Source organism: Coregonus lavaretus (genome assembly GCF_964263955.1).
Source record: "Coregonus lavaretus genome assembly, chromosome: 4".
Classification (NCBI taxonomy): Eukaryota; Metazoa; Chordata; class Actinopteri; order Salmoniformes; family Salmonidae; genus Coregonus; species Coregonus lavaretus.
The window spans coordinates 614,924-639,394 of record NC_139991.1 but is presented as its reverse complement, the minus strand read 5'-3'; the positions used below and the strand labels follow the sequence as shown (position 1 = coordinate 639,394).

At 42.7% G+C, this 24,471-nt stretch overlaps 2 protein-coding genes across 6 annotated transcripts; both read right to left on the bottom strand.

The window, feature by feature from the left end:
* Positions 1-2,780: 2,780 nt before the first annotated feature.
* Positions 2,781-17,174, bottom strand: LOC311127937 (membrane-spanning 4-domains subfamily A member 4A-like). 4 transcript variants are annotated; one of them, XR_014613156.1, is made up of 8 exons: positions 17,048-17,174; positions 16,740-16,846; positions 16,213-16,323; positions 16,041-16,094; positions 15,771-15,932; positions 15,437-15,559; positions 12,483-12,646; positions 2,781-3,740 (listed from the first exon to the last, which is right to left on the bottom strand). XR_014613156.1 is itself a non-coding variant. In XM_084159837.1 (7 exons), exons 1-7 carry the CDS (start codon positions 17,052-17,054, stop codon positions 12,638-12,640), a joined length of 573 nt encoding a protein of 190 aa, XP_084015963.1. In that variant the 5' UTR covers positions 17,055-17,174; the 3' UTR covers positions 12,379-12,637. The 4 variants fall into 4 exon arrangements, 2 of the variants coding, with proteins under 2 accessions (XP_084015963.1, XP_084015962.1); XR_014613157.1 differs by lacking the exon at positions 2,781-3,740 and adding an exon at positions 7,652-7,854; XM_084159837.1 differs by lacking the exon at positions 2,781-3,740 and having other exon boundaries at positions 12,379-12,646.
* A 4,483-nt stretch (positions 17,175-21,657) lies between these two features.
* LOC311127208 (membrane-spanning 4-domains subfamily A member 4A-like) lies at positions 21,658-24,471 on the bottom strand. Of its 2 annotated transcripts, XM_084159003.1 has the most exons (7): positions 24,329-24,471; positions 24,020-24,126; positions 23,765-23,875; positions 23,593-23,646; positions 23,323-23,484; positions 22,989-23,111; positions 21,658-22,544 (listed from the first exon to the last, which is right to left on the bottom strand). In XM_084159003.1, the coding sequence occupies exons 1-7, from the start codon at positions 24,333-24,335 to the stop codon at positions 22,506-22,508; spliced, it is 603 nt and encodes a 200-aa protein (XP_084015129.1). In that variant the 5' UTR covers positions 24,336-24,471; the 3' UTR covers positions 21,658-22,505. The 2 variants fall into 2 exon arrangements, with proteins under 2 accessions (XP_084015129.1, XP_084015128.1); XM_084159002.1 differs by lacking the exon at positions 24,329-24,471 and having other exon boundaries at positions 24,020-24,196.

Genomic DNA, 24,471 nt, shown 5'->3' with positions numbered 1-24,471 from the left:
CTTTTATGTGAATAATAACATTTGCATATTTAGTACCCCAGGGGACTGGTAATTCCCCTTTGGACACATGACTCACATCGTGATTAATGCATCCAAAAAAACAACAACACTGCCTGTTAAATAAAAAATAAACAAATTAGAAAAACAAATCAAATTAGAGTTACAACTCTTGATAACTCCATAAGGAAATAATTGTTTCCCATAAGGTAATGGTAAAATAGACTAGAGATAGGTGTTCCTCATTCAGGGGCAGCGCTCTCTCTCTGTCCTTCTCGTGGTCCGAAACATAGGACTATTGATAAATTATAAACTTCTTCTTAATTATTTGTGTTTACATAGCCCAGTTAAATCTCACCCAATGTCTCCAATCTTTCTAGTGAGGGTGATCAGGCCTTATTTTTAAGATATTTAAAACATTTAAAACATTTTGTGTATCAGGTTTACATTGGGTTTTTCAGTACATTTCTTGTCAAGAGAATGTACATGTGTGCAACCAAAACTCTGACAATAGAAACTTCAGAAAATGTCATTTGTGTACAGCATCCTTTCTAACCTGTGAAAAACCCACTAAAACAAAAATAAAAAGACCCCACACAATACATCAAACAGAGTATTAACCACTAACAAATATTAATTAACAGGTGGGTTGTGTGTGGGTGCTGGCATGTACAGTGGGGAAAAAAAGTATTTAGTCAGCCAACAATTGTGCAAGTTCTCCCACTTAAAAAGATGAGAGAGGCCTGTAATTTTCATCATAGGTACACGTCAACTATGTGTCACGTTCGTCGGGAACAGAGGACCAAGGCGCAGCGTTGCAGGCAAACATACTCTTTAATTAGAGACACGATCAAAACAACAAACGATACGTGACAGTTCACGGTCTAACATAAACAGACTTGAAACAAGATCCCACAAACGGGAAACAGACAGTTTAAATATGGCTCCCAATCAGAGACAACCAACGACAGCTGACACTCGTTGCCTCTGATTGGGAGCCACTCAGGCCAACATAGAAATACACATACTAGATAAACAAATGAAATGCACACCCTGGCTCAACATACAAGTGTCCCCAGAGCCAGGGCGTGACACTATGACAGACAAAATGAGGAAAAAAAATCCAGAAAATCACATTGTAGGATTTTTTATGAATTTATTTGCAAATTATGGTGGAAAATAAGTATTTGGTCAATAACAAAAGTTTCTCAATACTTTGTTATATACCATTTGTTGGCAATGACACAGGTCAAACGTTTTCTGTAAGTCTTCACAAGGTTTTCACACACTGTTGCTGGTATTTTGGCCCATTCCTCCATGCAGATATCCTCTAGAGCAGTGATGTTTTGGGGCTGTCGCTGGGCAACACAGACTTTCAACTCCCTCCAAAGATTTTCTATGGGGTTGAGATCTGGAGACTAGCTAGGCCACTCCAGGACCTTGAAATGCTTCTTACAAAGCCACTCCTTCGTTGCCCGGGCGGTGTGTTTGGGATCATTGTCATGCTGAAAGACCCAGCCACGTTTCATCTTCAATGCCCTTGCTGATGGAAGGAGGTTTTCACTCAAAATCTCACGATACATGGCCCCATTCATTCTTTCCTTTACACCATCAGTCGTCCTGGTCCCTTTGCAGAAAAACAGCCCCAAAGCATGATGTTTCCACCCCCATGCTTCACAGTAGGTATGGTGTTCTTTGGATGCAACTCAGCATTCTTTGTCCTCCAAACACGACGAGTTGAGTTTTTACCAAAAAGTTCTATTTTGGTTTCATCTGACCATATGACATTCTCACAATCCTCTTCTGGATCATCCAAATGCACTCTAGCAAACTTCAGACAGGCCTGGACATGTACTGGCTTAAGCAGGGGGACACGTCTGGCACTGCAGGATTTGAGTCCCTGGCGGCGTAGTGTGTTACTGATGGTAGGCTTTGTTACTTTGGTCCCAGCTCTTTGCAGGTCATTCACTAGGTCCCCCCGTGTGGTTCTGGGATTTTTGCTCACCGTTCTTGTGATCATTTTGACCCCACGGGGTGAGATCTTGCGTGGAGCCCCAGATCGAGGGAGATTATCAGTGGTCTTGTATGTCTTCCATTTCCTAATAATTGCTCCCACAGTTGATTTCTTCAAACCAAGCTGCTTACCTATTGCAGATTCAGTCTTCCCAGCCTGGTGCAGGTCTACAATTTTGTTTCTGGTGTCCTTTGACAGCTCTTTGGTCTTGGCCATAGTGGAGTTTGGAGTGTGACTGTTTGAGGTTGTGGACAGGTGTCTTTTATACTGATAACAAGTTCAAACAGGTGCCATTAATACAGATAACGAGTGGAGGGCAGAGGAGCCTCTTAAAGAAGAAGTTACAGGTCTGTGAGAGTCAGAAATCTTGCTTGTTTGTAGGTGACCAAATACTTATTTTCCACCATAATTTGCAAATAAATTCATAAAAAATCCTACAATGTGATTTTCTGGATTTTCTTTTCTCAATTTGTCTGTCATTGTTGACGTGTACCTATGATGAAAATTACAGGCCTCTCTCATCTTTTTAAGTGGGAGAACTTGCACAATTGGTGGCTGACTAAATACTTTTTTTCCCCACTGTATGTAGTAGAAATCGTAGGGTAAAAACAAACAAAATGGCCAGGACTTACTTAATTTGGGAGTTCGACAGCTGGATCTGGGTACCTGTCACGAGAATTTTGTTATCTCAATGGTTGAAATCAAACACTTCTTAAATCTTTGAATAATTCCCAGAGGTGTAAATCTCTAGTTTAAATAAATTAAACAAAGACCCCTTTCTGCAATGATCAGCCTTTATTCATGAGAGCGCTCTGCCACAAAATGGACGTACCATATTTTTATACACACACGTCAGAGGAAAAATCTCACCCCGCTTTAGGCGGGCTGTACTTTTCCACTGTACACATCTTGTAAGCTCACACCTGGGTTTAGCTCATGTGATTATCCTCTGCTCTCCTGACCATCAGGTCACACATACACACACACACACACACACACACATACACACACACACACACACATGTTCTTATCATAGTCTACTCCTTGCTCGGGCAGGCTGCATTTTTTCTCTATTCCCAAACATAGTTATCGCTGTTCTCACAATATTCTGCAAGCCTTTTACACTCCCCCTCCCTGTGTTGGAACCGGTCTCCTGTTATTTCTTTCAATCGTTTTGCACTTCTGCTTGCCTAATTACAAGACACAAATACTCTGTTGCTGGGCAAATATGCATCTTATATAAACACATTTGATTAACTCTCTAAGCTCTAGTCTACTAATAGTCATACATTATTAATTTAACTGAGGGTGTGACATTTTAGTCATATCTTACTCACACATTTCTTTATCAATCCACCCTTTGACTAAATTTCACACACAAATTTAAAATACATTCTTATAAAATGAAACACACAACAAGGCATACAACTTATTTTGCACATAAAATGAATCACTCGTATGAATCACACAATAAGAATACAATTTGTCTTGCATGCTATCAAATTTAACTCTCCTTGTTAGGATTTTCACTATAACTTTCATTGAAAAGATAGCATACTAAACATAAAAAATTGTCTCATTCAATTCAGGTTCATCAGGATTGAAATCTTCTGCATCCTCCACCAGAGCGGGAGGCATGTAGCGTTCATTCCATTGGTCTGAGTCGGGAATGGGCCCATACCTCAGCATCTGCTGGGTCACTGCTTTCTCCAGAGACCTGAACACAAGACTTCTCACACACAGAATTAACCAACATCCACATAACATCAACATGAACATCCCAGTCAGAGCCCCCCCTAATAAAGTTGCAACAATACAGTGGGGAAAAAAAGTATTTAGTCAGCCACCAATTGTGCAAGTTCTCCCACTTAAAAAGATGAGAGCGGCCTGTAATTTTCATCATAGGTACACGTCAACTATGACAGACAAAATGAGAAAAAAAAATCCAGATAATCACATTGTAGGATTTTTAATGAATTTATTTGCAAATTATGGTGGAAAATAAGTATTTGGTCAATAACAAAAGTTTCTCAATACTTTGTTATATACCCTTTGTTGGCAATGACACAGGTCAAACGTTTTCTGTAAGTCTTCACAAGGTTTTCACACACTGTTGCTGGTATTTTGGCCCATTCCTCCATGCAGATCTCCTCTAGAGCAGTGATGTTTTGGGGCTGTCGCTGGGCAACACGGACTTTCAACTCCCTCCAAAGATTTTCTATGGGGTTGAGATCTGGAGACTAGCTAGGCCACTCCAGGACCTTGAAATGCTTCTTACGAAGCCACTCCTTCGTTGCCCGGGCGGTGTGTTTGGGATCATTGTCATGCTGAAAGACCCAGACACGTTTCATCTTCAATGCCCTTGCTGATGGAAGGAGGTTTTCACTCAAAATCTCACGATACATGGCCCCATTCATTCTTTCCTTTACACGGATCAGTCGTCCTGGTCCCTTTGCAGAAAAACAGCCCCAAAGCATGATGTTTCCACCCCCATGCTTCACAGTAGGTATGGTGTTCTTTGGATGCAACTCAGCATTCTTTGTCCTCCAAACACGACGAGTTGAGTTTTTACCAAAAAGTTATATTTTGGTTTCATCTGACCATATGACATTCTCCCAATCCTCTTCTGGATCATCCAAATGCACTCTAGCAAACTTCAGACGGGCCTGGACATGTACTGGCTTAAGCAGGGGGACACGTCTGGCACTGCAGGATTTGAGTCCCTGGCGGCGTAGTGTGTTACTGATAGTAGGCTTTATTACTTTGGTCCCAGCTCTCTGCAGGTCATTCACTAGGTCCCCCCGTGTGGTTCTGGGATTTTTGCTCACTGTTCTTGTGATCATTTTGACCCCACGGGGTAAGATCTTGCGTGGAGCCCCAGATCTAGGGAGATTATCAGTGGTCTTGTATGTCTTCCATTTCCTAATAATTGCTCCCACAGTTGATTTCTTCAAACCAAGCTGCTTACCTATTGCAGATTCAGTCTTCCCAGCCTGGTGCAGGTCTACAATTTTGTTTCTGGTGTCCTTTGACATCTCTTTTGTCTTGGCCATAGTGGAGTTTGGAGTGTGACTGTTTGAGGTTGTGGACAGGTGTCTTTTATACTGATAACAAGTTCAAACTGGTGCCATTAATACAGGTAATGAGTGGAGGACAGAGGAGCCTCTTAAAGAAGAAGTTAGAGGTATGTGAGAGCCAGAAATCTTGCTTGTTTGTAGGTGACCAAATACTTATTTTCCACCATAATTTGCAAATAAATTCATAAAAAATCCTACAATGTGTTTTTCTGGAAAAGAAATCTCAATTTGTCTGTCATAGTTGACGTGTACCTATGATGAAAATTACAGGCCTCTCTCATCTTTTGAAGTGGGAGAACTTGCACAATTGGTGGCTGACTAAATACTTTTTTCCCCCACTGTAAGACATTCGCTTCTCTAGGCGTCATAAACTACATCCCATTACCTCTGTTATCAACTAAAATTATAGGCACCTCTTATGAAACCCCCAATCTGTCATTGTTTAGAATACAGCAGATCTAGGCAACTGTCCTTTCTAAGTAGGCTACAAGTAATTCACACTCATAAAGACAGATTTATTCACTCTATGTGATTAAAATGACAAATAAATCCCACTACTATCACAATGGTTTGTCGTCTTACCATCTGATACAAAATGACGTTCCTTAATGGAAACCCTAAATTGGCTTTGTACAATATTATAACTTACGTCTTTAACCACATTACTTCTGGTCAGTTTATTCAGGAAACCCATATTAATTATGTCTCACTCATGACGTATGTCTACGTTTGGGTGAGCAAGTTAATATATAATTATTATTCCAATTATTATTTTATGAAATCTCTAGCCTCTCATTCAACACAAATCCCCTTCATCAAATATACTCCCAGCAGAACTGACAAAAAAAACACAGACTGTGATTTCCAGGACACTGCCCCTTTGTTCTGGCCTCCTATCTCCCTGAGTGTTGGCACTCCCTTCAGGTCTCTCTTACTCCTCTTTTCTCTCCCGTTCTGCTCTTGGTGAACGGCATACCTTTTAACCTCAGTGTTGCTGTGCCCCAGCCAATCAGGGTCTTTTTTTATTGTTTGAGAAATTTCAGGCCTCATTCCGCTTAAAAAGGCTATTTTTAATTGTTGATGATATGGTCCATCTGCTACCTGTTTGCGCTCATGGATTTTAGAAAAATCAGCATGTCTATGGTAGTAATCTCTGAGATTGTTACATAGTTGATTAAGTTTATCTCGATACTCTCCATCTACGGCCCATTGTAAAATAACTCTGTCCCCCCTTCCTGGGGTCCAGTCTCCCTTCACAGCTGCCCAATCCTTTCCTACCACTATCTGTCTCACTGCCCTTTCCAATTCCCCCGTGTTTAACTTAAACCTTGCAGTGAGCCCTTCCATATCTCTCCTGAATCCCTCTATTCCTGTTTTCGGGTGTACCACCCCTTCTACGGCTCGGACCACATCTCTCTGGGTCCATGCCCTGTATACATCTAAGGTTGCCGGGGATCCCTCAGCCCCTGCCAATGGATTGGGTAAGGCTATCATTGGGTACCGGCCCCCTCCTACTCCCTCATCTCCTGACTCATACTGACTCCCTCCTGAGCTCAGCTCTGAATCCTCCTGTTCTTCCCTCCTAACTGGACTTTGTTTGTGGGGTTCAAGTCTCCTCAGGGACCTGGGTCTTCCACCCTTCGGTCCCTTGACGCCCCTATTGTACCCTAGTACTCTAGTTACTTTCTGCAATTCCAATTGGGTTTGCTGCTGTTCCAAAAGTTTCTTAAGAACCTCAACTGTACTTTCTTCCTTTTCTTTATCCTCACCTCCTCCCTGTCCTCCCTCGGCTTCCCCTTGGTTCTGGTAAGGGGGTGGAGGCTCCAAAGCCAAGGAGGGGTATAATCTGGATCCAGACCGTTCTACAGGGGGAGCTGTGGGTTCTGTCTTAGACCTTCCTTTTTTACTTTCTCTTTAACTTCCTTTTTCTGTCTCTCACCCTCCTCTCTCTTTCGAGACTCAGAGAGCCACATCCTGGCCGTATCTAGCCCTTCCACTCGCTCTCTCTCTGCTCTGCCTTTACACACCTAGTGCATCTGTTTTACCATGGATTCGAGTTTGTCTGCATCCAGACGTCCCTCAAAACCATACCTCTCTTAAAATACTCAATTGTAGTAACCTTCTTTCTCACGCGACCTATCTTTGTCCCCTCCTTGAAGTTTTCACCCCCGTTTTCTATTTATCTAGAATACTGGGGCATTGGGTTTTCTCTAGATAAACTTCTAAAAACGCAGAAGTTCACTTCCCCCTTGTCCACTATTGAGATGGGGAATTATCTCAACACAAGATTAGTTTATTTTTGGTAATGGCCTCAACTACCTGGAGTCAATTTCGGACCCACACTCCGTTTTTGATCTTACACCCCTCCCCCCCCCGTCTTATATTTATCTAGAATACTGGCGCATTGGGTTTTCTCTAGATAAACGTCTAAAAACGGGCTACCGGGATGTCGATCCCGTTTCGGATTATTGACGGAACCTCACTACAGCAAATTTAAACTATTAATTTTTACTGCAGGTTACAGATTCAATTCCCTCAAAAAACATGAATAAAGATTACTGACCTTATTCTTGCAGCTAGGACTCAATTTTGGTTAGATATCGTCACTGTTTCTGTCGTGAACCAGTTCACCACTGGCCTGATTTAACCCTCAATCTCAGAGGTCAGGTCTTTGTATATACGGATATATCATCCTCCCGTGCACAGTTTTCGGTGTCCCCCGGAATGACAGAAGATGGGTATTGATATCCGGCTCGAAGGACCAAGCTGTCACGAGAATTTTGTTATCTCAATGGTTGAAGTGAAACACTTCTTAAATCTTTGAATAATTCCCAGAGGTGTAAATCTATAGTTTAAATAAATTAAACAAAGACCCCTTTCTGCAATGGTCAGCCTTTATTCATGAGAGCGCTCTGCCACAAAATGGACGTACAATATTTTTATACACACACGTCAGAGGAAAAATCCCACCCCGCTTTAGGCGGGCTGTATTTTTCCACTGTACACATCTTGTAAGCTAACACCTGGTTTAGCTCATGTGATTATCCTCTGCTCTCCTGACCATCAGGTCACACATACACACACACACACACACATACATACACAGACATACACACACACACACACACACACGTTCTTATCATAGTCTACTCCTTGCTCGGGCAGGCTGCATTTATTCTCTATTCCCATATATAGTTATCGCTGTTCTCACAATATTCTGCAAGCCTTTTTCACTCCCCCTCCCTGTGTGGGAACCGGTCTCCTGTTATTGGTTTCAATCGTTTTGCACTTCTGCTTGCCTAATTACAAGACAGAAATACTCTGTTGCTGGGCAAATATGCATCTTATATAAACACATTTGATTAACTCTCTAAGCTCTAGTCTACTAATAGTCATACATTATTAGTTTAACTGAGGGTGTGACATTTTAGTCATATCTTACTCACACATTTCTTTATCAGTACCTTTAACTGCGTTCATGGAACGTCTGGGGGTCTCGGTCAGCCTGACTCTGGGTTTCTTCCCGAGAGTAATGGTTAGGTGGAACGGGTGAATCAGGATGTGGGTAGGTTCCTGCGGTCCTACTGCCAGGACCAGCCGGGGGAGTGGTCGGTGTTCTTGCCATGGACCGAATATGCCCAGAACTCTCTCCGCCACTCCTCCACTAACCTATCGCCATTTCAATGTGTTTTAGGTTATCAGCCGGTTCTGGCACTGTGGCATCAGAGCCAGAGCGAAGCTCCTGCGGTGGATGGCTGGTTTCAGTGCACGGAGGAGACGTGGAACGCTGCTCACGTCCAACTTCGGCGCGCCGTGCTTCGCCAGAAGGCCAACGCTGACCGCCACCGCAGTGAGGCCTGGTGATCGTGTCTGGCTCTCGACCCGGAATCTGCCCCGCCGCCTGCCCTGCCGGAAGCTGAGCCCGCGGTTTGTGGGGCCGTTTAAAGTCCTGAGGAGGATAAACGAGGTTACATATAGGTTATTACTCTCTCCAGATTACTGTATTAACCCCTCGTTCCATGTGTCTCTCCTCAGGCCGGTGGTTACTGGTCCGCTCCAGGAGTCTGAGTTGCGGGAGGTTCCTCCGCCCCCTCTGGACATCGAGGGGGCCCCGGCGTACTCTGTTCGTTCCATGCTGGATTCCAGGCGTTGGGTGGGGGGCCTTCAGTACCTCTTGGAGTTGGAGGGGTACAGTCCGGAGGAGCGGTGCTGGGTCCCGGAGAGGGATATCCTTGATCCCTCCCTGTTGCGGGATTTCCACCGTCACCATCCGGCTTGCCCTGCTCTGCGTCCTCCTGGCCGTCCCCGAGGTTGGTGTCGGTGCGCTGCTGCGTGTCAAGGGGGGGGGGGCACTGTCAAGACTTCCTCCGAAGCTGCCTCCTCTCCTTGTTCGGGCAGGCTTCGGTGTTCATTGTCACTGGCCTTATAAACACTGCCGCTCCTCATCTCATCATTCCATTTGTTTTGTCTTGTTTATTACACACACCTGGTTCATATCCCCTCATCAGTACGTGGATTCTTCAGATAGCATTGAGGAGTACACCACATCAGTCACTGGCTTCATCAATAAGTGCATCGATGATGTCGTCCCCACAGTGACCGTACATACATACCCCAACCAGAAGCCAATGATTACAGGAAACATCCGCACTGAGCTAAAGCGTAGAGCTGCCGCTTTCAAGGAGTGGGACTCTAACCCGGACGCTTATAAGAAATCCCGCTATGCCCTCCGACGAACCATCAAACAGGCAAAGAGTCGTACTACACCGGCTCTGACGCTCGTCGGATGTGGCAGGGCTTGAAAACTATTAGAGACTACAAAGGGAAGCACAGCCGCGAGCTGCCCAGTGACACAATACTTCCAGACGAGCTAAACCACTTCTATGCTCGCTTCGAGGCAAGCAACACTGAAGCATGCATGAGAGCACCAGCTGTTCCGGATGACTATGTGATCACGCTCTCCGTAGCCGATGTGAGTAAGACTTTTAAGCAGGTCAACATTCACAAGGCCACAGGGCCAGACGGATTACCAGGACGTGTACTCCGAGCATGCGCTGACCAACTGGCAAGTGTCTTCACTGACATTTTCAACATGTCCCTGACTGAGTCTGTAATACCAACATGTTTCAAGCAGACCACAATAGTCCCCGTGCCCAAGGACTCTAAGATAACCTGCCTAAATGACTACCGACCCGTAGCACTGACGTCTGTAGCCATGAAGTGCTTTGAAAGGCTGGTCATGGCTCACATCAACACCATTTTCCCAGAAACCCTAGACCCACTCAAATTTGCATACCGCCCCAACAGATCCACAGATGATGCAATCTCTATTGCACTCCACACTGCCCTTTCCCACCTGGACAAGAGGAACACCTACGTGAGAATGCTATTCATTGACTACAGCTCAGCATTCAACACCATAGTGCCCTCAAAGCTCATCACTAAGCTAAGGATCCTGGGACCAAACACCTCCCTCTTCAACTGGATCCTGGACTTCCTGACGGGCCGCCCCCAGGTGGTAAGGGTAGGTAACAACACATCTGCCACACTGATCCTCAACACGGGGGCCCCTCAGGGGTGCGTGCTCAGTCCCCTCCTGTACTCCCTGTTCACCCATGACTGCATGGCCAGGCATGACTCCAACACCATCATTAAGTTTGCCGACGACACAACAGTGGTAGGCCTGATCACCGACAACGACGAGACAGCCTATAGGGAGGAGGTCAGAGACCTGGCCATGTGGTGCCAGGATAACAACCTCTCCCTCAACGTGACCAAGACAAATGAGATGATTGTGGACTACAGGAAAAAAAAGAGGACTGAGCACGCCCCCATTCTCATCGACGGGGCTGTAGTGGAACAGGTTGAGAGCTTCAAGTTCCTTGGTGTCCACATCACCAACGAACTATCATGGTCCAAACACACCAAGACAGTCGTGAAGAGGGCACGACAAAGCCTATTCCCCCTCAGGAGACTGAAAAGATTTGGCATGGGTCCTCAGATCCTCAAAAAATTCTACAGCTGCACCATCGAGAGCATCCTGACTGGTTGCATCACCGCCTGGTATGGCAACTGCTTGTCCTCCAACCGCAAGGCACTACAGAGGGTAGTGTGTACGGCCCAGTACATCACTGGGGCCAAGCTTCCTGCCATCCAGGACCTCTATACCAGGCGGTGTCAGAGGAAGGCCCTCAAAATTGTCAAAGACTCCAGCCACCCTAGTCATAGACTGTTCTCTCTGCTACCGCACGGCAAGCGGTACCGGAGTGCCAAGTCTAGGTCCAAAAGACTTCTCAACAGCTTCTACCCCCAAGCCATAACACTCCTGAACAGCTAATCATGGCTACCCAGACTATTTGCACTTCCCCCCCCACCCCATCTTTTTACGCTGCTGCTACTCTGTTAATTATTTATGCATAGTCACTTTAACTCTACCCACATGTACATATTACTTCAACTACCTCAACTAGCCGGTGCCCCCGCACATTGACTCTGCACCGGTACCCCCCTGTTTATATAGCCTCCCTAATGTTAATTTATTTTACTTCTGCTCTTTTTTTCTCAACACTTTTTTGTTTTATTCTACTTTTTTATTAAAAATAAATGCACTGTTGGTTAAGGGCTGTAAGTAAGCATTTCACTGTAATGTCTGCACCTGTTGTATTCGGCTCATGTGGCCAATAAAATTTTATTTTATTTTATTTGAACACCCTGTGCTATTATTAGTAGTCCCAGACTATGATGGGTGGTGGTGGACGGAACCCCTATATAACGTTATAGATGGGAAAGCTCTCTCACACAGAACTAGAAAACTCAACTCACATTCACACTGGAGCTAGTCCCCTGACAGCTCTCATTCACTCAGTACGTTATAGCTCAATTTCAGTGTCTTATTATCCAAATTTCAATCAGCTTACTATCCAAGTTTCAATCTTAATAGTAATAATTTAAATCCATTTATTATTCACATTTTAATCAGCCAAATGTAAATCAGCTTAATATGTCATCTCTCACCATCATAGAAGTTTCACATCCACGTTCACTTAGTACTATTCCCAAACACGCTCGGTAATCTCCCTCATTACCCCATGTGCATCTTCAACGGTTCTCTTGTCGCTACTTCCAATACGTATAAATAACACCCCGTATTCAATAACACCTTGTGTTATTTGTAGTGGCTGCAGACCACGTAGACATTTCTTATAAATGTCTACAGACAGCTGTCAGCAGGGCTTTCCATGGTACCATTACGCCCTCGCTCTAGTCTTCTCATAAGACTAGTGAATAGCCTTCTCTCTATAAGACTGTGGGTACCTTTTTATGCATTACTCGCCTTCATTTAATTTTTTATAATTTATTTGTATTTTTATACAAATTCATTTAAATTGACTTACTGAAATCAGTTGCCGTCCTTCAATTGTTTGCGGATGATGTGTCTCCTCCTGGGAAGCTCACAGTAAGGGTCTGGTCTGGGCGGGTCTCATCGTCTTTTGGTCAGACAGGAATTTCCCTCACGCTTCATAAAATGCGCCATTCTCAGCAGGCAGAATCAATCATCCTGTTCATTGATGCCAAATTGTAGTGAAAATTCTTACACATGGGACACTCAAAGTCAATCTTAAATTAATCATTGTTTATCAACAGTTAACTGGAGAGGTTCCAACAAACTTGATGCACCATGGTGAACATCTGTCAAGATCTCTTATATACAGACAAGTTATATTTGCATGATTTAGCTTATTGATTCATAATTAATTCATCATTAACGTTTGCGTCATTCATGTGACCGACCAATACTGGGTCATTTAAGGGATAGACAAATACCTCACGAGGCTTCTTCTCTAAGCTGAGAGCTTGAAACTGAAAACAAGTGTCTGGGCGTACTGCCAAATTGCAGATACTGATAGTGAGGGTTCGTTCAATCAGTCACTTGCATGAACACAGAAAAGCACAAACATAAAATGTTCCATCACAGTTCTTTACATTGTGATATCATATGATAATGATATGGTCATTGGTAGATGCTTTTATCTAAAGCTACTTATATTACAATTGCCAGTGATACTTACATTCAATATGTGCCCCATGTGGGAATCACTCCAACACCCTAGTTTTGACAGCACCATGATCTAACCCACATAGCTGCCTAGCTGGTTGTAAACATATGGATATAATTTATTGGTGAATTGTAAGCCATTTAGAAACCCTCCATAGATCATAATGTAGGGGTTCTACCAACCTGCCATTTGTTATTATTATTATTTTATTTGTTTACCAATCAGTTGTGGAGATATTGACCAAAAGGAGGAAGACCCAGGAAATATAATTAGAACACTAACATAAACAATAAGGTTCTGCACCTGCTAGGACCCCTAATAAAATAGAACTCACATTAGGCTACATCATGCATTGCAGTGCTAGCTGTGAAACTAGAGATTCTGGTTCGAATCCAGGCTCTGTCGTAGCCTGTCGCGACCGGGAGACCCATGGGGCGGTGCACAATTGGCCCGGTGTCGTCCAAGTTAGGGGAGGGAATGGCCGGCAGGGATATAGCTCAGTTGGTAGAGCTTGGCGTTTGCAATGCCAGGGTTGTGGGTTCGATTCCCACGGGGGGCCAGTATGAAAAAATAAATAATAATAATAATAATGTATGCACACACTAACTGTAAGTCACTCTGGATAAGAGCGTCTGCTAAATGACTAAAATGTAAATCTACTTAAGAAGTTTTAGCAGCCCAGAACTACACGGGAGCATCTTGTCAATGATCTCAAGCAGCTGGGACCATTGTCACCAAGAAAACAATTGGTAACACACTACGCCATGAAGGACTGAAATCCTGCAGCGCCCGCAAGGTCCCCCTGCTAAAGAAAGCAAATATACAGGCCCGTCCGAAGTTTGCCAATGAACATCTGAATGATTCAGAGGAGAACTGGGTGAAAATGTTGTGGTCAGATGAGACCAAAATCGAGCTCTTTGGCATCAACTCAACTCGCCGTGTTTGGAGGAGGAGGAATGCTGCCTATGACCCCAAGAACACCATCCCCACCGTCAAACATGGAGGTGGAAACATTATGCTTTGGGGTGTTTTTCTGCTAAGGGGACAGGACAAATTCACTGCATCAAAGGGACGATGGACGGGGCCATGTACCGTCAAATCTTGGGTGAGAACCTCCTTCCCTCAGCCAGGGCATTGAAAATGGGTCGTGGATGGGAATTCCAGCATGACAATAACCCAAAACACACGGCCAAGGCAACAAAGGAGTGGCTCAAGAAGAAGCACATTAAGTTCCTGGAGTGGCCTAGCCAGTCTCCAGACCTTAATCCCATAGAAAATCTGTGGAGGGAGCTGAAGGTTCGAGTTGCCAAACGTCAGCCTTAATGACTTGGAGAAGATCTGCAAAGAGGAGTGGCACAAAATCCCTCCTGAGATGTGTGCAAACCTGGTGGCCAACTACAAGAAACGTCTGACATCTGTGTTGCCAACAAGGGTTTTGCCACCAAGTACTAAGTCATGTTTTGCAGAGGGGTCAAATACTTATTTCCCTCATTAAAATGCAAATCAATGTATATATTTGTGTTGTTATTCTGTCTCTCACTGTTCAAATAAACATACCATTAAAATTATAGACTGAACATGTCTTTGTCAGTGGGCAAACGTAAAAAATCAGCAGGGGATCAAATACTTTTTTCCCTCACCGTATGTCTAAATGTTTTTTTTTTATTACAAAAATAAATCCATCAGTGTGACATATGTCTAGGCATATAGGCCTACAATATTTTAGTTGATGTATAAGAAAATTTTTTGCTGGTTGGTTAGTAGGGTTGGATCTCTTGTCTTGGTTGGTCCTCACATGGTATCGCTCCTCATTGCTGAGCAAGAGGAACTTGGACTGAGATCACCGGCTAGAAGAGAGAACTCACACACTCAATTAAGAGGTTATAACCGTCATGTTATAACAACATTCCATTTCTGATGATAATGCAGATGTTCTGTTTGGTATCTGGACAAATACAATATTTGAGTGATGTGAACAGGCCACTCAGCCCATTCTAGACACACCACAGGCATAGTATTGGTAGGCCTCCAACCAAACTTTGCATTTCAAGGTGATGTCTGTTCTAGGAAGTCATGGACTGCATGGGACCAGAAATCGGCGTATGCATTTACAACTCACTGGACCATTTTCTTCCCTTGTCGTTCCTATCATGATAAAATCATGATAATTCAACGATAAAACCAACAGTTAGACTGGCCCACTGGCCAATGGATCTGTCTGGCATTTGCCAGTACTGACCTATGGCCAGTCCGTTTCTGATTCTATAGGCTCCATTTCTACACTGACTCACCATTCGTGGTCCCGGGGAGCAGCAGTTGACCACCTTGCAGCAGTAGGCAGCCAGCGTGACAGAGATAGCGATGAGAGCAGTATGTATCAGGACCAACTCAGCAAAGTAATGTGCAGTAGAATCCTGTTGACAAGAAATGGAGCAATGTGTACTTTGTTTCATGTTTTTTCCTATTGTATGACGTATTTGCATGAAACATTTGATAGGATATTCTTAAACTCAGCCCACTTTAACATCTAATGTGAGCATCCCAGTTTGAACATCCCCTTTCTCCACATCCATTTACATTTAATTATATCCAACACATACTGACATACTGTCTGTACATACTCACTTTGAATGAATAGCAAGTATTGTCGTGATCAGTGCTGTTGATTTCAACGTATTTCCAGCAGCCATAACCATATTTGTGTCCAGCCATGTTTGACACAGAGAAGATCAAGTTGAACACTGATGCTACACAGGCAACTACCTGCATCCCCAGACAGGCCTTCAGCTGAGACAGAGGGAGGAGAGGAGAGCAGAGAAGAGGAGATGCCACTGGTACAGTATATATCACTTGTTTTCTCAAAGAACTTGTACGCCTACAAATTGCATAACTTACAGTGGGAAGATGGAGATGTTGTGCAGCTATGGCCAAACTCCCAGCTATGATCACCTGTAGAGAGCACAACAGTAAAAGTCATGTTAACCTCTAAACACTCAACTCTTTCATTTTCTTGTCATTTAACATCAATCAAGTGAGTACAGGGGGCACATGTATGATGGTCACTCACAAACACTGATCCAATGATTTGGGATAAGTCTTCAACAAAAATGCTCATGCTGTTGTTGAAAATGACAATGACAGAACTGATATTGAACACACTGAGGGCAATCTGAGTCACCTGAGGAGGAGAAGAGAGAGAGAGATAAAGTACAATGAGCTACAGATTAAATAACATTAAATAACATTTCATAGATTATAATACATTATAGTGACATTTAAATGGATTGCCAGACTACACTTTTATTTGCTCAGGATGATTTACATTTACATTTACATTTTAGTCATTTAGCAGACGCTCTTATCCAGAGCGACTTACAGTTAGTGAGTGCATACATTTTATATATATATATATTATTTTTTTTCATACTGGCCCCCCTGTGGGAATCGAACCCACAACCCTGGCGTTGCAAACGCCATGCTCTACAAACATCCCTGCCGGCCATTCCCTCCCCTACCCTGGACGACGCTGGGCCAATTGTGCGCCGCCCCATGGGTCTCCCGGTCACGGCCGGCTACGACAGAGCCTGGATTTACCCCCAATGCTTTCGGTTCAGACTCCAGGTACTTCTGTTTTTGGTGAGGAGTCCTCTGAAATGTGACTGCGACAAGGGGACCCTCTACGCCGGGCATGGCCTCTTCATCTGATAAGAGCATTTGAGTAAACTGTCTAGCAATAGACTGCTGAACCTACTGTAATACAACCCAATTGACTGAAAATATTGAAATGATCACATGCAAATGTTCTGGTATGAGATTGCGTTTGTTTTTAAAGCAAACATGCAGATCAGAGTCCAGATTATCTTGTTTTTACTAACCATGCAATTCAATTATATTTGTTTTACCTGCCATAACTGTTGGATGCTATTAAGATCTCTGAAATCTTCGATAATCTTTAAAAAAGTCTGCTTTAGACTTCCTTTGACGGAAATTCTGAGCAAAACCACCAACGCCCCTCAACTCTTTTTGTGCCCCGTTATTTTTTATCCAATCCCGCCCCCTTGTTGTCAGAGGAATTTGACCCCTCTGCAGGCTCACACACTCCTCCCCCTTAACTGTTAGATTCCCTCAGTGCAGGACAGGAAATTCTAACTGATGGTTTTGACTGGCAAAGTGTTGTAGACTATGACTGTGTTTGAAATGACACCCTAAGTAGTACACTATATAGGGTAGGGTGCCATTTCAGATGCAGCATATGTCTTACTGTCAGCTTATTCATCTAATGAGGCAGGTTGATAGGAGTCAGAGTCAGGGTGTTGTTGCCCTGTACAACCTACTGATAAAGAACTGAGGACTGATAAACTACAGTCAACTGGTGCCCTAGGTTTATTTTCCTCGTCTCCATGATCATCAACCAACACATTATTTCTCTGAGAGGAGACATCAAATGAAGGTACTGTAATTTCCTCTACAGCTGTAGACACACCGGCAGAGCAAAGTTCCAGACAAGCCTCAGAAAACCAGGAAGTCAAGTCTTACTCATTTACCTAATTTGCTCTTTGATTGGAACAAATAAAAGCTAATATAACAATAGCGTGTCCACCATTGTCCCATCAATCCTTTTACATTGTTGTTTTTATGTTTCGTTTGACAAGGTTATGCATTTTAATACATTTTCTAGACAGCAAATTGTTTAGGATCTGTGACAGAATGCAAGGTTTTGCACACCCCAGCTCTTAGATCATTGCGCTGAGACTATTTTACTCTGGTGTGAAGCACAAAAATCACTGGCTGTATAGTAGCAGTTTGGAGAATTAAAGTAGCATTTTAGGAGAATTAAAGTAGCAGGTTAGAATAATTAAAATAGAAGGTTAGGAAAATTGAAGTAGCACGTTAGGAGAATTAGGTTAAGGTTGGGAAAAGGGTTAGGCTTAGCTAAAATTCTGTATACTCTAGCCACAACCGCAGAAGCCATCAGTTCAAAGAAACCATCAGTGTCACCACACCGGGAGCCTCTTGTGGATTTGACAGGTCTAAAGTGGTTCCACCTCCGACACCATCAAAACACCAGCTATGCGGGTGTTGGCTAGCCGAATCTGATTGAATCGAGTCCTCAATCATATAATCACTATAATATTGTGTCTGTTTATTCAGCTCTTGGATTTCATTCAGCTCTTTAGGCTTTGCATAAGGCTTTGTAGATGTACCCTTGCCCCTGTACCTCTTACCTCTAACCTTTGCTCATAACACTTTCATTATCCATTTACCATTACTCCAAATCTACCATCTAAAAATCGATTTTCAGTGCTGCATTTGCCACAAAGGAGCAGCACTGTAATACAAATTGAACCTCTTGGCCCGTATTCATAAAGTGTCTCAGAGTGGGAGAGCTGATCTAGGATCAGGTCCCCCCTGTCCATGTAATCTTATATTCATTATGATCTAAAAGGCAAAACTGACTCTAGATCATTAGTCCTACTTTGCCAGTGATACTTAATTCAGTACGTGACCCATGTGGGAATCAACTCCAACCTCCTGGTGTTGCCAGCACCATGCTTTAACCCACATAGCCGCTTGTCCGGTTGTAAACCTATTTATTGGTGAGTTGTAAGCCATTAATAAACCCTCCCTAGATCAAAATGTAGGGGTTCTCCAACCTGCCATTTGTTACTATTTTATATATATTTTGTACATATTTTTATCAATCGGTTGTGGAGATATTGACCAAAAGGAGGAAGACCCAGGAAATATAATAAGAACACTAACAAAACAATATGGTTCCTGCACCTGCTAGGACCCCTAATAAAATGTAACTCACATTAGGCTACATCATGCCAAAACGTTTTTAATTACAAAATTAAATCCATCAGCGTGACTTACACTGAATGCACAAAACATTATGAACTGCTCGTTCCATGACATATACTGACTAGGTGAATCCAGTTGAAAGCATTGATCCCTTATTGAGGTCACTTGTTAAATCCACTTAAATCAGTGTAGATGAAGGGGAGGAGACAGGTTCAAGAAGGATTTTTAAGCCTTGAGACTATTGAGACATGGATTGTGTATGTGTGCCATTCAGAGGGTGAGTGGGGAAGACAAAAGATTTAAGTACCTTTGAACGGGATATGCTAGAAGGTGCCAGGCGCACCGGTTTGTGTCAAGAACTGCAGAGATTGAGAACTTTGGCTTCATCCCTGCTGAAAATGAGAGAGTAGGCTATTCAAAGTTGGGTTTGTTTTCAATTTATTTTCAATGCAAACATGCAGATGAGAGTCCAGATTATCTTATGTTTGCTAACCATGCAATTCAATGATATTTGTTTAACCTGCCGTAACTGGTGGATGTTATTAAGATCTCTAAAATCTTTGATAATCTTTAAAATAGTCAACTTTTGACTTCCTTGATGGAAATTCTGAGCAAAACCATCAACGCCCCTAAACTCTTTGTGTGCCCTGTTATTTTTTATCAAATCCCGCCCCCTTGTTGTCAGAGGAATTTGACCCCTCTGCAGGCTCACACACTCCTCCCCCTTAACTGTTAGATTCCCTCAGTGCAGGACAGGAAATTCTAACTGATGGTTTTGACTAGAAACTTGTTGTAGGCTATGACTGTGTTCAAAATGACACCCTAAGTATTGCACTATATAGGGAAAAGGGTGCCATCAGTTAGAATTTCAGACGCATCCTATGTCTTACACTCAGCTTATCCATCTAATGAGGCAGGTTGATAGGAGTCAGAGTCAGGTTGTTGTTGTTCTGTAGAACCAACTCATGAAAAACAGAGGACTGGTAAACTACAGTCAACTCCATGATCATCCACCAACACATTATTTCTCTGAGAGGAGACATTAAATGAAGGTACTGTAATTTCATCTATGGCTGTAGACACACCGGCAGAGCAAAGTCTCAGAAAACCAGGAAGTCAAGACTTACCCATCATCCTCTTTAATTGGAACAAATAAAAGCTAATATCATCAACAATAACATGTCCACATCAATCCTATTACCTTGTTGTTTTCATGTTTCATTTGACCAGGTTATGCATTTCCATACATTTTCTAGGCAGCAAATTGTTTAGGATGTGTGACAGAAAGCATGCAAGGTTTTTCACACCCCAGCTCTTAGATCATTGAGCTGGGGCTATGTTACTCTGGTGTGAAGCACAAAAATCACTGGCTGTAAAGTAGAAGTTAGAAGAATTAAAGTAGCAGTTTAGGAGAATTAGGTTAAGGTTTGGAAAAGGGTTAGGCTTAGCTAAAATGCTGTACTCTAGCCACATCCGTAGAAGCCATCAGTTCCGAGAAACCATCAGTGTCACCACACCGAGAGCCGCTTGTGGATTTGACAGGTCTAACCCTGTTCCACTTCCGACAGCGTGAAAACACCAGCTATGCGGGTGTCAGCTAGCGTAAATCAAATTGAATCGAGCTCTCAATCATATAATAATAGTCATATTGTGTCAGTTTATTCAGTTCTATGATTTAATTGAACTCTTTAGGCTTTGGATAAAACTTGTAGCTGTACCCTTGCCCCTCTGCCTCTTATCTCTATCCCTTGCTCATAACATTATAGTTATCCATTTACCATTACTCCAAATCTACCATCTACAAATTGATATCTAGTGCTGCGTTATCCACAAAGGTGTGGCATTGTAATACAAATTGAACCTCTGGGCCATTATTCATAAAGCGTCTCAGAGAAGGAGAGCTGATCTAGGATCAGGTTCCCACTGTCCATGTAATCTGATATTCATTATGATAAAAGGCTCAATTGATCCTACATCATTAGTCCTACTCTGAGTCGCTTCATGAATGTGGGCCCATTGATAATGTTGTGATCTCACTGCAGCCAGGTCACCTGTTATACAAGTCAGTATTCGAAGTCCATCTCTGTCTAAGGACGTCAGGAGGTGACTTGGAAACCGGCCACTAGGGGCAACAGTGAGCGCTGTTACATTCAAGTAGGCTTCAGTTTTGCTAGGGGATGGGCGTAAGCATCTGACTCTGATTCCATAGGTTGCAAGTTCAAATCAAGTTTTTTAAGCCTATCCCAATCCTTAAACCTTACCTTAACCATTCTGAGTTAATGCCTAACCTTAATATTTTGGATTTAATGACTAAACTTAACATTAAACACTTTGAAATTTGAGGTTTGCAACAACTTCAAAAAAGTGATGTTTGAGGAATATGGATGAACGTCAAATTCTGACGTGAGACAGTGAGAGCTAGTTGCTCACTGAATAGAAACAATAGAATAACTTTCATGTTCCAGCCACTACTACTTTGTCACTGTTCATGCACATTGAAATAATGGAAATGATATTGAATTGGGTTCTTTCCACTGTGATACCACATGATAATGATATGGTCATTGGTAGAAACTTTTATCTAAAGTGACTCAAATTACAGTTGCCAGTGATACTTACATTCAGTATGTGGCACATGTGGGAATCACTCCAACCCCCTGGTGTTGACAGCACCATGCTCTAACCCACATAGCCGACGAGCCAGTAGTAAACCTATGTATATTCTTTATTGGTGAATAGTAAGCCATTTAGAAACCGTCCATATATCATAATATAAGGGTTCTTCCAACCTGACATTTATTTTTATTTATTTTTTATTTTTTTTACAACTTTTTACCAATTGGTTGTGGAGATATTGACCAAAAGGAGGAAGACCCAGTAAATATAATGACAACAGTAACAAAACAATATAGTTCCTGCACCTGCTAGGACCTCTAATAAAATGGAACTCACATTAGGCTACATCATGTCAAGCAGTTTTTAATTACAAAATTAAATCCATCAGCGTGACTTACACTGAATGCACAAAACATTATGAACTGTTCGTTCCATGACATATACTGACTAGGTGAATCCAGTTGAAAGCATTGATCCCATATTGATGTCACTTGTTAAATCCACTTAAATCAGTGTAGATGAAGGAGAGGAGACAGGTTGAAGAAGGATTTTTAAGTTTTGAGACTATTGAGACATGGATTGTGTATGTGTGCCGTTCAGAGGGTGAGTGGGAAAGACAAAATATTTAAGTACCTTTGAACGGGATATGGTAGCAGGTGCCAGGCGCACCGGTTTGTGTCAAGACCTGCAGCGCTGCTGGATTTTTCACACTTAACAGTTTCCCGTGTATATCAAGAACGGTCCACCATCCAAAGGACATCCAGCCATCTTGACATAACTGTGGGAAGCACAGTGTTCTTAATGTGTTGTACACTCAGTGTATGTGTAGGAATATAGGCCTAAAATATTTTTGTTGACGGAAGTATAAGACATGTTTTTTGCTGGTTGGTTAAGGGGTTGGATCTCTTGTCTTGGTTGGTCCTCACATGGTATCGCTCCTCATTGCTGAGCAGGAGGGACTTGGACTGTGATCACCGGCTAGAAGAGAGAACTCACACACTCAATTAAGAGGTTATAACCGTCATGTTATAACAACATTCCATTTCTGATGATAATGCAGATGTTCTGTTTGGTATCTGGACAAATACAATATTTGAGTGATGTGAACAGGCCACCCAGCCCATTCTAGACACACCACAGGCATAGTATTGGTAGGCCTTCAATCAAACTTTGCATTTCAAGGTGATGTCTGCTCTAGGCAGGGATGGACTGCATGGGACCAGAAATTGGCGTGTGCATTTACAACTCACTGGACCATTTTCTTCCCTTGTCGTTCCTATCATGATAAAATCATGATAATTCAACGATAAAACCAACATTTAGACTGGCCCACTGGCCAATGGATCTGTCTGGCATTTGCCAGTACTGACCTATGGCCAGTCCGTTTCTGATTCTATTGGCTCCATTTCTACACTGACTCACCATTCGTGGTCCCGGGGAGCAGCAGTTGACCACCTTGCAGCAGTAGGCAGCCAGCGTGACAGAGATAGCGATGAGAGCAGTATGTATCAGGACCAACTCAGCAAAGTAATGTGCAGTAGAATCCTGTTGACAAGAAATGGAGCAATGTGTACTTTGTTTCATGTTTTTTCCTATTGTATGACGTATTTGCATGAAACATTTGATAGGATATTCTTAAACTCAGCCCACTTTAACATCTAATGTGAGCATCCCAGTTTGAACATCCCCTTTCTCCACATCCATTTACATTTAATTATATCCAACACATACTGACATACTGTCTGTACATACTCACTTTGAATGAATAGCAAGTATTGTCGTGATCAGTGCTGTTGATTTCAACGTATTTCCAGCAGCCATAACTATATTTGTGTCCAGCCATGTTTGACACAGAGAAGATCAAGTTGAACACTGATGCTACACAGGCAACTACCTGCATCCCCAGACAGGCCTTCAGCTGAGACAGAGGGAGGAGAGGAGAGCAGAGAAGAGGAGATGCCACTGGTACAGTATATATCACTTGTTTTCTCAAAGAACTTGTACGCCTACAAATTGCATAACTTACAGTGGGAAGATGGAGATGTTGTGCAGCTATGGCCAAACTCCCAGCTATGATCACCTGTAGAGAGTACAACAGTAAAAGTCATGTTAACCTCTAAACACTCAACTCTTTCATTTTCTTGTCATTTAACATCAATCAAGTGAGTACAGGGGGCACATGTATGATGGTCACTCACAAACACTGATCCAATGATTTGGGATAAGTCTTCAACAAAAATGCTCATGCTGTTGTTGAAAATGACAATGACAGAACTGATATTGAACACACTGAGGGCAATCTGAGTCACCTGAGGAGGAGAAGAGAGAGAGAGATAAAGTACAATGAGCTACAGATTAAATAACATTAAATAACATTTCATAGATTATAATACATTATAGTGACATTTAAATGGATTGCCAGACTACACTTTTATGTGCTCAGGATGATTTACCCCCAATGCTTTCGGTTCAGACTCCAGGTACTTCTGTTTTTGGTGAGGAGTCCTCTGAAATGTGACTGCGACAAGGGGACCCTCTACGCCGGGCATGGCCTCTTCATCTGATAAGAGCATTTGAGTAAACTGTCTAGCAATAGACTGCTGAACCTACTGCAATACAACCCAATTTACTGAAAATATTGAAATGATCACATGCAAATGTTCTGGTATGAGATTGCGTTTGTTTTTAAAGCAAACATGCAGATCAGAGTCCAGATTATCTTGTTTTTTACTAACCATGCAATTAAATTATATTTGTTTTACCTGCCATAACTATTGGATGCTATTAAGATCTCTGAAATCTTCGATAATCTTTAAAATAGTCTGCTTTAGACTTCCTTTGACGGAAATTCTGAGCAAAACCACCAACGCCCCTCAACTCTTTTTGTTCCCCGTTATTTTTTATC

Bases quoted from the DNA above. Each gene is read 5' to 3' on its own strand.
- LOC311127937 (XM_084159836.1), bottom strand. The intron at 16,324-16,739 runs GTAAATCCAGGC...TCTCCTCCTCAG, and splicing joins CTGAACCGAAAGCATTGGGG to GTGACTCAGATTGCCCTCAG. The intron at 14,993-15,436 runs GTGAGTCAGTGT...TCTCTCTTCTAG, and splicing joins GCTCCCCGGGACCACGAATG to CCGGTGATCTCAGTCCAAGT.
- LOC311127208 (XM_084159002.1), bottom strand. From the start codon at position 24,139: ATGCTCTTATCAGATGAAGAGGCCATGCCCGGCGTAGAGGGTCCCCTT. The intron at 23,876-24,019 runs GTAAATCATCCT...TCTCCTCCTCAG, and splicing joins CTGAACCGAAAGCATTGGGG to GTGACTCAGATTGCCCTCAG. The intron at 23,647-23,764 runs GTGAGTGACCAT...TACTCTCTACAG, and splicing joins AAATCATTGGATCAGTGTTT to GTGATCATAGCTGGGAGTTT.